The sequence below is a fragment of the Periplaneta americana genome, chromosome 5, assembly GCF_040183065.1.
Source record: "Periplaneta americana isolate PAMFEO1 chromosome 5, P.americana_PAMFEO1_priV1, whole genome shotgun sequence".
NCBI lineage: Eukaryota > Metazoa > Arthropoda > Insecta > Blattodea > Blattidae > Periplaneta > Periplaneta americana.
In genome coordinates this window covers 187,825,182-187,840,471 of record NC_091121.1, presented here as the reverse complement: position 1 = coordinate 187,840,471, position 15,290 = coordinate 187,825,182, and the positions used below count along the sequence as shown (strand labels likewise).

Sequence of the window (15,290 nt, the reverse complement as noted above, 5' to 3'; positions counted from 1 at the left end):
GGTAGTATAAATATGTATATCAGTGTTATTGTTTGTGCTTGAGAGCTAGCCAGTAGAGATACGAGTACCCACGCGTGTGACCTTATGACATCTTATGACATCAACATTCATTCACAGCATCACCCCGTTGCGTTTCATTCCCCTGAGACTTTCTCGTGGTTGGAGTACAGTATTCTTCTGTTCCTGACTCTTCTCTCGTTCACCATTTCTTTCTGTTTATCCTTCAGAAGGCAGTTTCTTCTCAGCCAGTGACCCAACCAATTCCTTTTCCTCTTTCTGATCAGTTTCAGCATCATTTTTTCTTCATCCACTCTTTCCAACACAGCTTCGTTTCTTATTCTGTCTGTCCATTTCACAAGTTCCATCCTTCTCCATATCCACATTTCAAATGCTTCTATTTGCTTCTCTTCACTTCGTCGTAATGTCCATGTTTCTGCCCCATACAATGCTACAGTCCACACAAAGCACTTCACTAGTCTCTGCCTTAGTTCTTTTTCCAGAGGTCAGCAGAAGATGTTCCTTTTTCTATTAAAAGCTTCCTTTGCCATTGGTATTCTCCTTTTGACTTCTTGGCAGCAGCTCATGTTACAGCTTACAGTACATCCCAAGTATTTGAAGCTGCCTCATTTAGAATTCGCAAGTTTACCTTCTTTACTCTTCTTCCTATGACCATAGCCTTCGTCTTGTTGGCATTTATCTTCATTCCATACTGCTCACAGATGTTATTTAGCTCCAGTAAATGTCATCTATCATTTGATATCTTCTTCTCCCGTTCACCATCAATTTAAGAAACTGAAAATACACAGATTTGCACCCAAAAGACCAAATGCTCGTGATTGGGGCAGTTTACATAATATAACACTACAATTTAACAAAATTCAATTGTATATTATAATATACTCGACTTCAAATATTGTAATATTATAACAACCTAATGGCGTGCTGCTTAAAGCTTTGGGAAAAAAAGGATATCTTTGGACAGATCATTGAAAAATAACGATGATGGTGATGACTACGATAAAGATGGCAAGTAAGATAATGAAAATTAAAATACACTTGATGATATTAAATCTATGATATTTACGATTATTATTATTATCGTTATTATTACTATTAATATTATTTATCCTTTGAAAAGGTGGAAAAATTAAAGTACCTTGGAGTAACAGTAACAAATATAAATAACACTCGAGAGGAAATTAAACGCAGAATAAATATGGGAAATGCGTGTTATTATTCGGTTGAGAAGGTTTTGTCATCCAGTCTGCTGTCAAAAAATCTGAAAGCTGGAATTTATAAAACAGTTATATTACCGGTTGTTCTGTATGATTGTGAAACTTGGACAGAGGTTAAGGGTGTCAGAGAATAAGTTGTTAAGGAAACTATTTGGGGCTAAGAGGGATGAAGTTACAGGAGAATGGAGAAAGTTACACAAACAGAACTGCACGCATTGTATTCCTCACCTGACATAATTAGGAACATTAAATCCAGACGTTTGAGATGGGCAGGGCTAGTAGCACGTATGGGTGAATCTAGAAATGCATATAGAGTGCATTTCTGTAGGGAATTTTTAACATACCCGTTATAAAGAGATGCCTGCTATCAGGAATGTCTTGTTCAATAACAATGTGTGTATTTCTGCAGGGAATTTTTAAGATGCTCGTTATAAGGAGATATCCGCTATCAGGAATGTTTTGTTCAATAACAATGTGTCTGTTTCTGCATGGTATTTTTAAGATGCTCGTTATGAAGAGATATCCGCTATCAGGAATGTCTTGTTCAATAACAATGTGTCTATTTCTGCATGGAATTTTTAAGATGCTCGTTATAAGGAGATATCCGCTATCAGGAATGTTTTGTTCAATAACAATGTGTCTGTTTCTGCATGGTATTTTTAAGATGCTCGTTGTGAAGAGATATCCGCTATCAGGAATATCTTGTTCAATAACAATGTGTGTATTTCTGCAGGGAATTTTTAAGATGCTCGTTATAAAGAGATATCCGCTATCAGGAATGTTTTGTTCAATAACAATGTGTCTATTTCTGCATGGAATTTTTAAGATGCTCGTTATGAAGAGATATCCGCTATCAGGAATGTCTTGTTCAATAACAATGTGTGTATTTCTGCAGGGAATTTTTAAGATGCTCGTTATAAGGAGATATCCGCTATCAGGAATGTTTTGTTCAATAACAATGTGTCTGTTTCTGCATGGTATTTTTAAGATGCTCGTTATGAAGAGATATCCGCTATCAGGAATGTCTTGTTCAATAACAATGTGTCTATTTCTGCATGGAATTTTTAAGATGCTCGTTATAAGGAGATATCCGCTATCAGGAATGTTTTGTTCAATAACAATGTGTCTGTTTCTGCATGGTATTTTTAAGATGCTCGTTGTGAAGAGATATCCGCTATCAGGAATGTCTTGTTCAATAACAATGTGTGTATTTCTGCAGGGAATTTTTAAGATGCTCGTTATAAAGAGATATCCGCTATCAGGAATGTTTTGTTCAATAACAATGTGTCTATTTCTGCATGGAATTTTTAAGATGCTCGTTATGAAGAGATATCCGCTATCAGGAATGTCTTGTTCAATAACAATGTGTGTATTTCTGCAGGGAATTTTTAAGATGCTCGTTATAAAGAGATATCCGCTATCAGGAATGTTTTGTTCAATAACAATGTGTCTATTTCTGCATGGAATTTTTAAGATGCTCGTTATGAAGAGATATCCGCTATCAGGAATGTCTTGTTCAATAATAATGTGTATATTTCTGCAGGGAATTTTTAAGATGCTCGTTATAAAGAGATATCCGCTATCAGGAATGTTTTGTTCAATAACAATGTGTCTATTTCTGCATGGAATTTTTAAGATGCTCGTTATGAAGAGATATCCGCTATCAGGAATGTCTTGTTCAATAACAATGTGTGTATTTCTGCAGGGAATTTTTAAGATGCTCGTTATAAGGAGATATCCGCTATCAGGAATGTTTTGTTCAATAACAATGTGTCTGTTTCTGCATGGTATTTTTAAGATGCTCGTTATGAAGAGATATCCGCTATCAGGAATGTCTTGTTCAATAACAATGTGTCTATTTCTGCATGGAATTTTTAAGATGCTCGTTATAAGGAGATATCCGCTATCAGGAATGTTTTGTTCAATAACAATGTGTCTGTTTCTGCATGGTATTTTTAAGATGCTCGTTGTGAAGAGATATCCGCTATCAGGAATGTCTTGTTCAATAACAATGTGTGTATTTCTGCAGGGAATTTTTAAGATGCTCGTTATAAAGAGATATCCGCTATCAGGAATGTTTTGTTCAATAACAATGTGTCTATTTCTGCATGGAATTTTTAAGATGCTCGTTATGAAGAGATATCCGCTATCAGGAATGTCTTGTTCAATAACAATGTGTGTATTTCTGCAGGGAATTTTTAAGATGCTCGTTATAAAGAGATATCCGCTATCAGGAATGTTTTGTTCAATAACAATGTGTCTATTTCTGCATGGAATTTTTAAGATGCTCGTTATGAAGAGATATCCGCTATCAGGAATGTCTTGTTCAATAATAATGTGTATATTTCTGCAGGGAATTTTTAAGATGCTCGTTATAAAGAGATATCCGCTATCAGGAATGTTTTGTTCAATAACAATGTGTCTATTTCTGCATGGAATTTTTAAGATGCTCGTTATGAAGAGATATCCGCTATCAGGAATGTCTTGTTCAATAATAATGTGTATATTTCTGCAAGGAATTTTTAAGATGCTCGTTATAAGGAGATATCCGCTATCAGGAATGTTTTGTTCAATAACAATGTGTCTGTTTCTGCATAGAATTTTTAAGATGCTCGTTATAAAGAGATATCCGCTATCAGGAATGTCTTGTTCAATAACAATGTGTGTATTTCTGCAGGGAATTTTTAAGATGCTCGTTATAAAGAGATATCCGCTATGAGGAATGTTTTGTTCAATAACAATGTGTCTATTTCTGCATGGAATCTTTAAGATGCTCGTTATGAAGAGATATCCGCTATCAGGAATGTCTTGTTCAATAATAATGTGTATATTTCTGCAGGGAATTTTTAAGATGCTCGTTATAAAGAGATATCCGCTATCAGGAATGTTTTGTTCAATAACAATGTGTCTACTTCTGCATGGAATTTTTAAGATGCTCGATATGAAGAGATATCCGCTATCAGGAATGTCTTGTTCAATAATAATGTGTATATTTCTGCAGGGAATTTTTAAGATGCTCGTTATAAAGAGATATCCGCTATCAGGAATGTTTTGTTCAATAACAATGTGTCTATTTATGCATGGAATTTTTAAGATGCTCGTTATAAAAAGATATCCGCTATCAGGAATGCCTTGTTCAATAATAATGTGTATATTTCTGCAGGGAATTTTTAAGATGCTCGTTATAAAGAGATATCCGCTATCAGGAATATTTTGTTCAATAACAATGTGTCTATTTCTGCATGGAATTTTTAAGATGCTCGTTATAAATAGATATCCGCTATCAGGAATGTCTTGTTCAATAACAATGTGTATATTTCTGCAGGGAATTTTTAAGATGCTCGTTATAAAGAGATATCCGCTATCAGGAATGTTTTGTTCAATAACAATGTGTCTACTTCTGTATGGAATTTTTAAGATGCTCGATATGAAGAGATATCCGCTATCAGGAATGTCTTGTTCAATAATAATGTGTATATTTCTGCAGGGAATTTTTAAGATGCTCATTATAAAGAGATATCCGCTATCAGGAATGTTTTGTTCAATAACAATGTGTCTATTTCTGCATGGAATTTTTAAGATGCTCGTTATAAAAAGATATCCGCTATCAGGAATGCCTTGTTCAATAATAATGTGTATATTTCTGCAGGGAATTTTTAAGATGCTCGTTATAAAGAGATATCCGCTATCAGGAATATTTTGTTCAATAACAATGTGTCTATTTCTGCATGGAATTTTTAAGATGCTCGTTATAAAGAGATATCCGCTATCAGGAATGTCTTGTTCAATAACAATGTGTCTATTTCTGCAGGGAATTTTTAGGATGCTCGTTATAAAGATATATCCGCTATGAGGAATGTCTTGTTCAATAACAATGTGTCTATTTCTGCATGGAATTTTTAGGATGCTCGTTATAAAGATATATCCGCTATCAGGAATGTCTTGTTCAATAACAATGTGTCTATTTCTGCATGGTATTTTTAGGATGCTCGTTATAAAGATATATCCGCTATCAGGAATGTCTTGTTCAATAACAATGTGTGTATTTCTGCAGGGAATTTTTAAGATGCTCGTTATAAAGAGATATCCGCTATCAGGAATGTTTTATTCAATAACAATGTTTTATTTCTGCAGGAAATGTTTAAGATGCTCGTTATAAAGAGATATCCGCTATCAGGAATATTTTGTTCAATAACAATGTGTCTATTTCTGCGTGGAATTTTTAAGATGCTCGTTATAAAGAGATATCCGCTATCAGGAATGTCTTGTTCAATAACAATGTGTCTATTTCTGCATGGAATTTTTAAGATGCTCGTTATAAAGAGATATCCGCTATCAGGAATGTCTTGTTCAATAACAATGTGTCTATTTCTGCATGGTATTTTTAGGATGCTCGTTATAAAGATATATCCGCTATCAGGAATGTCTTGTTCAATAACAATGTGTGTATTTCTGCAGGGAATTTTTAAGATGCTCGTTATAAAGAGATATCCGCTATCAGGAATGTTTTATTAAATAATAATTTGTGTATTTCTGCAGGGAATTTTTAAGAAGCCCGTTATAAAGAGATGTCTGCTATCAGGAATGTTTTGTTCAATAAGAATGTGTGTGTTTCTGCAGGGAATTGTTAAGATGCCCGTTATAAAGAGATATCCGCTATCAGGAATGTTTTGTTCAATAACAATGTGTGTATTTCTGCAGGGAATTTTTAAGATGCTCGTTATAAAGAGATATCCGCTATCAGGAATGTTTTATTCAATAACAATGTGTGTATTTCTGCAGGAAATGTTTAAGATGCTCGTTATAAAGAGATATCCGCTATCAGGAATGTTTTATTAAATAATAATGTGTGTATTTCTGCAGGGAATTTTTAAGAAGCCCGTTATAAAGAGATGTCTGCTATCAGGAATGTTTTGTTCAATAAGAATGTGTGTGTTTCTGCAGGGAATTGTTAAGATGCCCGTTATAAAGAGATATCCGCTATCAGGAATGTTTTGTTCAATAACAATGTGTGTATTTATGCAGGGAATTTTTAATATGCCGTTAAAAAAAGAAATTCGCTATCAGGAATGTTTTCTTCCAAAAGAATGTGTATATTTCTGTAGGGAATTTTTAAGATGCCCGTTATAAAGAGGTGCTCGCTATCAGGAATGTTTTGTTCCATAAAAATGTGTATTTCTGCAGGAACGTTTTAAGATGTCTGTTATAAAATGATGTCTGCAATTTGGAAGTGTCAGTTATGGGAATTGTCACTGCACTAGGTGATTATTGTCGTGTTTATAAGTAAATATTTTCAGTTATTCTTTATGAAAGTAATAGGCCGTGACAGCTAATGAAATAATGTAGCCTGTATTATATTATTGACTCCTATAACCTCCTCTGTCCTTAGGTATCATATATGATACCTCAGCTCTTTATTCATATGTCATTCGTTATGCGCGTATATAGATTCGTGACCTGAGGTATCATATTCTATACCATCTGCGCTCTCTGCCTATCATTTGTTTTTGTTAATTTTTCTTGCCACTAGATGTCACCAGCTGATTGAATTTATCATTTCGTCTAGTCAGCAGCATGGCGGAGAAAAGCAAAGGTAATTGTTGATTTGTTACATGTTAAATGAAAGAACTTTATTTGTTGATACATTCTTACACATTAACAATTCACCTAATAATAATAGAAACATTGTTAGTCTTTTCAGATAGGCGTACAACACTGTTTTTTATGAGGTATCATTGGTGATACCTTCGGTCACTAGCATGACTTTTTATAAATCCCATTACTATAATTTTGTGTAGTAAATATGCGTGATATCTGTTATTCCATGCTTGTATAATTCAAAATATCATGCTTTACAATATAGTAATCTTCACTATGTGCTCTATATCATTATGAGAATGTGAGGTTATGTTTGATTTCTTTAGCCTTGACTACGAACGAAATAACTGAACTTGTCAACAACATCAATCCCAATGATTCTGACTTTGAGATTGAGGACGAAGAAGACAATGATGAAGATATCATAGTTCCTAGACCTCCAACTCCTGTGATCGATGAAAGTTCATCTGATTCCGAAGATGAGTCGCTAACTCTTGCGGAGATACAACGAAGGGCCGTTATTTGGAGGCACAAAAATGTGTAAGTTGTTAGAAATTGTGACTAAACATATCTACAGCTACAAATAGAGGGAAATGGAAATAAGTATTATATTCTTATAAAATTTTGTTTTTTGTTCTTTTTTTTTTTTTAGATTCCAGTCGCCATTGACTTTTGAGAATGTTTCATCACCTGAACTATCAGAAGTAAAGGATCCTTTCGAGTACTTCAGTAAGTACCTGCGACCTTCATTTTTTGATGAAATGGCGCATTTCACAAATTTGAAGCATGTATCTCTAACCGGGAAATCTCTAAACTGCACTGGACGAGAAATTAGAAAGTTTTGGGGCGTTAGTATTGTAGCTGCGCTCTTGGGGTTCCCAAGACTAAGGATGTGTTGGGAGAGCAGAACCCGCTACCCGCTGGTAGCAGAAAATATGGCCAGAGATAGATTTTATTTGCTTCGCAGAAGTATTAAGGTTGTTGATGACAACGCTGTTCCTCAGGATCAAAAGCAGGACAGTTTCTGGAAGGTGAGACCAATGTTAAACAGTATTAGAGATGCATGTCTACAACATCGCAGAACTAAAAATGTTTCAATCGATGAACAGATGATTCCATTTCACGGACATGTGCGCATGCGCCAATATATCAAAGGAAAGCCGCATCCTGTGGGATTGAAGAATTTTGTTTTGTCAACCCCTTCTGGCCTACCTCTTGACTTCATGATGTATGAAGGAAAGGGAAAGGAAATATCTTCAGAGAAAAGCACTGTTCCAGAAAAGCTTGATGTGGGTGGGCGAGTTGTTCTGAAACTTGCAGATTCTTTGCCACCTGGGTCGTCTATTTTCATAGATAGATATTTTACTTCTGTTGAGCTACTTGATTGCTTGATCCTAAGAAACATTTCGGGAACTGGAACAATAATGGCTAGTCGTGTACCAAAAAAGGTTCAATTTAAAAGCGACACTGATATGAAGAAAGAAGGTAGGGGTAGCTACGATCAAGTGGTGAGAAATGACGACAAACTAGCTCTCCTCAAGTGGTTTGACAATAGGGCCATTTTTCTAGCATCAACAGAATTCGGTGTGGAACCAGTAGAAGACTGTAAGCGCTGGTCAAAAAAGGATAAGGCTTACATTCAAATTCCTCGCCCTGCGACAGTGAAGATGTACAATTCATACATGGGGGGAGTTGATCTCTTGGATAGGGTGTTGGGAAAGTATGCCATGAGAGGGAGGACAAAAAAATGGACAATTCGTGTCATTCATCATTTCTTTGATTTTGCTATTGCAGCAGCCTGGCTTGAATACAGGCAGGCTGCTATGGAATCTGGTTGGGCGAAAAAAGATATTTTGTCCTATTTCCTATTTCGGTTTGAGGTGGCAGAAAAACTGATATACTTTGATGGAAAGAACGTTGCCATTCATGATGAATTAGACGAACAGGAAGATGAGGAGGAAAAGGAGGATGAAGACAGTGATGAATCTTCCAGAAGGAAGCGTCCTAGAACACCAAAAGCTTTACCACCCAGGGCTGCTAGATTGGACCAGGCCTTACATTTACCACAGATGATGAATAAAGAGCAAACAAATAGGTCGAAATGTAGAGCTCCTGGTTGTAAGTCTTTGACATTTGTCAGATGCACAGAATGCAAAATGTTTTTGTGTTTTACAACAGAACGGAACTGTTTCTCGGAATTTCATAAAAAATGATTTTAACATTTCGTTTTTTTGTATGTATGGGACATGCAACCACTTATGCATATATACTAAACTGTTTTTGGAGTACTTATAAATTTATGTCATCATGAATATTCAGAATTTGACTATATTGTATTTTGTAACACACATATATTTTGTTTATTTTATATATAATTAATTATGATAATAAATATATATAAATGTTCAATTGTATTAAAGTCTGCAATAATGTATTGTACATTTTTTTTTTCAGTATTTGTAAGCAATTTGTATGCATTTTTGTAAAATAAATAAAACTAAATGGATTCAAAATAGTGTCCTGTACTTAACCAGAAAGTCCTCATAAAATCCTGAGGTATCATATATGATACCTAGCATAAAACAAGATCAGAGATCGTGACAAAAATTCTGACTGGTAAAAGTTTGTATTTGTATCACCAAAAACCCAATAAATTATATTTAAACACTTTTATAATTGTAAACTTGTCTCGGGACTGAAGAGGATAATGACCACAGAGATCTATGAATTATTGGACAAAATCTGTGATGAAAATAATGACTACGATAAAGATGATAGTGAAATTGATGAGTATTGTGAGGTTCATTCTTGTAATTATGGAAACAAAACTGTGACGCGTCGCAGTTTTCCCCTCCATCTCTATGTAGATCAAGTATTATTAGATCGAGTTTCCGATATCGATACGTGGCGTCAAACAAGGCACAGTCTGGCGGCCACGACAGTGTGTCAGAGAAATGACTTGAGACAGAAAAATGGCTCAAGATTGCTTTTCCGCACATCAGCATTTTTATGAAGCTTGCGCCCTAGGGCTTGGGGAATGCGTGTCATACATCAACAGGGGAATGCTCCTCTTTCGCCACTTTGAATCCCAACTCGATAAGAACCTTCCCCCTGTGGCTGACATGCCATTAGATGAATGACTAGCGCATTGGTTTTCTAAGCTAGAGGACCGGGTTAGAATCCCTGCGAGTAGTATTATCTGTAGTTGAAGAATTATTAGATTTGTCCACCTCCTCGGTTGTCTAGAGTTTATCATTAGGGGGCCGTACTTTGTCTCAGGAGGCTACAAGAATAAGTATTACTCGAGTTTTTACTGTAGCGAACGACGCGCGTGCGGCTAGCAACTGAAGTACTACTTACTGCTCATGCGACTCTTGTTGGTAAAATTACGGCAACAAAACATAGATAACTTTAACAATTACACTAATATTTACAATTTATATTATTTACATTATACAGGGTGTTTAAAAAATACGGGGCATAATTTCAGGTATGTATTTCCCACATGTAGACAATCAAAATAGTTCATTGCAACATGTGTCCGGAAATGCTTCATTTCCGAGTTATTGCCTTCACAACATTGAAATTCACCGGAACGTTTTTCTTTCCGCAAGTCGTTGTCATTACAGAAGATGTTCAAAATGTCCACCTCCTGCTTGAATACAGACCTCACATCGATGTCTCATTGACCTGCGAACACGATCCCAAACTCCAGGAGTATTGCGTATGTCCTCAGAACATGCCGCAATTCGATTCCGAAGGGATTCCAAATCAGGCACCGGAGACGAATAAACCAATGATTTTAAATGTCCCCACAAGTAGAAATCGAGAGGGTTCAGATCAGGTGAGCGTGGAGGCCAAGCAATTGGGCCACCTCTACCTATCCATCGATAAGGAAACCTTCGATCCAAGTACCGGCGAGCCGTACGACTGAAGTGTGCAGAAGCGCCATCATGCAAGAAGTGAATGTGTTGACGATTGATCAGTGGAGTGTCTTCTAAAACATGAGGTATGGTTCCGGTGAATTTCAATGTTGTGAAGGCCATAACTCGGAAATAAAGCATTTCCGGACACATGTTGTAATGAACTATTTTGATTGTCTACATGTGGGAAATACATACCTGAAATTATGCCCCGTATTTTTGAAACACTCTGTATACAGGCTTCGAGACTTCGGACCCAATAGAGCAGTTCAGTGGGAAATCCGCATAACGGCGTACTGAGTATAGTGATAAAACGTACAGTGGTTGGGGGTACTGTAGAATGAATGCCAACAAATACGCAAAGGAAAACGCCCTGGATTTTAAGGTTTTGACGAATAATTTTTGTCCACACCTGTGGAATAACGGTTAGCACGTCTAGCCGCAAAACCAGGTGGCCCGGGTTCGATTCCCGGTCGGGGCAAGTTATCTGGTTGAGGTTTTTTCCGGGGTTTTCCCTCAACCCAATATGAGCAAATGCTGGGCAACTTTCGGTGTTGGACCCCGGACTCATTTCACCGGCATATCACCTTCATCTCATTCAGACGCTAAATAACCTAAGATGTTGATAAAGCGTCGTAAAATAACCTACTAAAATAAAAACAAAACTAATAATTTGGTTTTCATACAACCTGTGTCTGAAACTATTACACGGTTAGAAAAAGTCAGAGCAAGAGATGCCGGAAGCCCCCAAATTAATTTAGAAAATGATGCAGAGAATTAATGAGACATCAAGTACACCGGTTACTGAACGTGTAAAACAGAAGTGGAAATCAATTTTAAGTAAAAATAACGGATATGGAACATTGTGTAACATAAACAGCAAATTAGTGGACAAGAGTCACCCGAGATTAAAGGACTGTCTCTTAGAGACTGCAATGATGTTAGGCTTTTTCGTTTTGCTCCTATCACGTCATGCGACGTAGAGCGCAGCTTTCTACAGTACAAACTTTGGCAGATAACCGAAAAAGATTTACGTTTGAGACACTGAGAATGTATCTTGTAGTAGGTACATTGCAATTCGGTACTGTAACTGCACTTCCTAAAGACGACCAATAGGATAAATGAAAAAAATTAAAATTGCTACATGCTTATTTCCTCCATTAACACTGTGTATAATTAAACACAAATGCTTATAAAAGACAGGAGAATAAATGCTTTTCACATTCTTTTGACATTATCATTGTGTAATGTATATTTACTTTCAGAATGTACATATGTGTGTTCCCCATACTACTGTACTCTACTCTAAATAGCAACATTGTTGCCTCAACACATCTCTGTGTACCTGCAGCGAGTCAACAACCTATAGTGCATGCACAGTAAACTTATTATATCGGGTCCAAAGTCTCGAAGTCTGATTATATACATTAGAATACGCTATTATTAATATTTACACTATCATAAAAATGTAGGCCAACATTGAAGATTTCCAATGTCCAGGAAATCGCCAACATTGATGGCGAAATGTTGGAAAGAGCGACACGCAACTTCAGGGAAAGATTTGAAGAGTGCATAGAGAGAGACAGGAAATATCACGATTTTAAGTTTGATAATTTTTATTAGGTTTCTCTTTAATCAAAATACAGTGCTGTATTAACAATAAGTGTTTTTACTCACGAACTGAGCTATCCATTCGGACGTATTCATTATGCAGTGTATATAATACCGTTCACAGCACATTAGCGTACAATAAAGGGAATGAAGTTAAATTGAAAAATAATCATAATATGGATATTTAATCACATTTTTGAAAATCTTGGCCGTTCATTTTGATACAGGCTTCAGTTCTTTTATGCACATTATCGCACTGTAACTATTGTACCTAATTCCAATTACCAGTTTCGTCCTTCGTACTAGTAACTCACGTTGAAATAATTCTGTACCTAGGCCTACGCTATAAAAGAGTATCTTATGTACTGTAAATTCAATCTTCACTTCTGCCCGATCCGAAAAGATAAAATTACTCAGACATGCTATCCACTGTCTGTCTATGTAGTTTTGTCGCAGGGTCATAGAAAGGGGGGAACTCACGTGACAGTTAATTACTTAACGAGGGCCTTTTATTTAAGTTATTTTAATAAGTTGTATAATATTACATACACGTCCAATTCCTAACAGAAATTAATGTTTTCAAAAAAGAGCCAAGACAGCCCAGCCACTAACCTTTGCAGAGGGGCGAGCAGAAGCGAGTGGGAGAAACCGGAATGCGACGTATGCGAACGGACAACAGTACCTGAGCGAAAATATGATTCAATATTAGAAGCTCTTTCGCTACTGGAAAACGCGAACATATTCTGGAACGTACTATACTCACTAACTCAGTACTATATAGTAGGGGAGTAGTGGGTACAGTGGGACACAAAATATTAAGACATATGTATGCAAGTGAAATTTCAAGTATTTTTAAAATCAAGTTCAACAGAAATATACATTAAAATATGGAGTACAATAATACATAAACAGAAATGTTAATAGATAAAGGACATAATATACAATGCGTGTTTGTCAAAAAAAATACAAATGTCTATTAACAGACATTGAAATGATTTACATTTATTTCACAAGAAAAGAAAGCTTGCTGTCTCTTTATCTTGCCATGTTCTGTAGACTTATTTAGAATCATTTTGATGTCTGACTTCGAAACTATTGAAACATTTGGAAAAGTTGGAAAAGTGAATTTTTCATGACTTTTCAAACTTTTGCGAAAAAATAAAATGAATTTTTGGTGACAACAAAGTTTATAATTATAAGAATTTAATTTAATTCTTTATTATTTTTTAATATTTTCTTAAATTTTGTGAATAATTTTTTATTTAAGAAACCATTAAAATGTAAGCCAATGTATCCATTATTTTAAGCTATAGTCCCGAAATTGGTTACTAGTATGTTCATTTTTAATGTTACTTACCGGTAAGTGTAATATAGTTACAGTTTATTTTTGCAAATCATTGGTAAATGGGAACAGTGAGACGTCTCAGTGTACTCGTCAATGGCATGTCTCACTGTTCCCTTTACGCATAGTTCGTTTAAAAATGGCGCCATCACTTCAATATCAAAACAAGAAAGACGAAACTTTGCCAAACATAACGTCAAATACCATAGCATTAGGTAACAAAACATTCATGTTTCTATCTCATTTGTATATCCAATATAACCTTCATTAAACCCAAGCCAAAATTTTACTTCTAGACTGAAAAATTACGAATTATTTTTTCATCACTCACCTTTATAACTAGAATCAAATCGAGTATGAAAATACTGTTACTTTACTCATGCAACATACAACTCCACTGTTATAAACATTTCAACATCAAAATTTACCATCACTGTTCTCCCAGTCTCATTGTACCCACTTCTCCCCTATGACCTAAGATGACTATGACTGCATACGCGGCCTGGTTCTGTGTGCAGGACGGGTAAAGTTTACTAGTAGAAGGTGTGGGAGGGAAGTACATTAGAGAACTCAGGTACAATAATAATTGAAGTAAAATTAAATGATGTCCCTGTACAAGAAACATGTTTTGTACGTAGTTGAGAGAACGTCAGGCAATATTTACCGGCTAACTATGTATTCCTCGACCAACCAAATTCTATGATTTGTTAACCGTTTCCATTCAGGCTGTAAATATCTTCATAGAATGCCTAGTGTGATTACAGAGAATGAGGACACTTAAACAAGAAGCTTATACCTGTATTTTATTCTGTTGATAGTAACTTAAAGATAGGCCTCGACATAACGATTGCAATAATAATGGCATTCAATGTATTTTCCAAAATATGGAATACCCTGTTTTAAGTAACAGTCGTTCCTAAGTGCCTTTATACACAAGCACATTTATGTGCAATTCCCTATCTTCCTTTCTCCTTTCGTCTTCTCAGAAATGCGCCCATTCAAATGTAACTTTAAAATTGCATAAACATTGTTCATTCAAGAGGAAAGCAGTTAGTATACGTGAGACACAGGAAGCAAAATTGCGGCAAGACATTTCATAATACACACCGTAAATGAAACAAAGAGTATCCAACATTGTTTATTCCATGGCCGTGTGTGGCCAGATTCTTACTTGTTTCATGAAATCAAACAGCGACTTAGATGCACGACCCAAATGTTCAATATTCGACAGATCCTCTGAGAGTCGAAAACTGACCGACAATCCAGATTTTCTGCAATTTCTAGGGAGCTGGATTTCATCTGAGCAATAGGCTAAGAACTGAAATGGCTCTGATTCCGTTCTGGGCCAGGGCGGGATTTTGATGTGAGTACATCTATATTGAAGGTGCAAACGGGAAAAATGTCACATTTTGTATGTAAAAGGAAGCAGTGACGTCATGTAGTGATAAGATAATAGCTCATTCGCAGTGGTATTGCTGTCGAACGTCATCTACCCAACAAATAAAAGTATAGGACAAGTCCATATCTCACGAAGGTATTGTCGTTATAAACAAATGAAAGCATAGTAGGTCTACGAGTCTA

At 35.8% G+C, this 15,290-nt stretch overlaps 1 protein-coding gene across 1 annotated transcript; it reads left to right on the top strand.

Annotated features, from left to right (window-relative positions):
• The first annotated feature begins 6,809 nt into the window (after positions 1-6,809).
• LOC138700453 (piggyBac transposable element-derived protein 3-like) lies at positions 6,810-9,108 on the top strand. The gene is made up of 3 exons (XM_069827066.1): positions 6,810-6,828; positions 7,160-7,373; positions 7,486-9,108. The coding sequence occupies exons 1-3, from the start codon at positions 6,810-6,812 to the stop codon at positions 9,044-9,046; spliced, it is 1,794 nt and encodes a 597-aa protein (XP_069683167.1). The 3' UTR covers positions 9,047-9,108.
• Positions 9,109-15,290: the final 6,182 nt, after the last annotated feature.

What these genes read in the sequence shown, in the direction of transcription:
- LOC138700453 (XM_069827066.1), top strand. An exon ending in ATTTGGAGGCACAAAAATGT is followed by an intron (nt 7,374 to 7,485) that starts GTAAGTTGTTAG and finishes TTTTTTTTTTAG; the next exon opens with ATTCCAGTCGCCATTGACTT.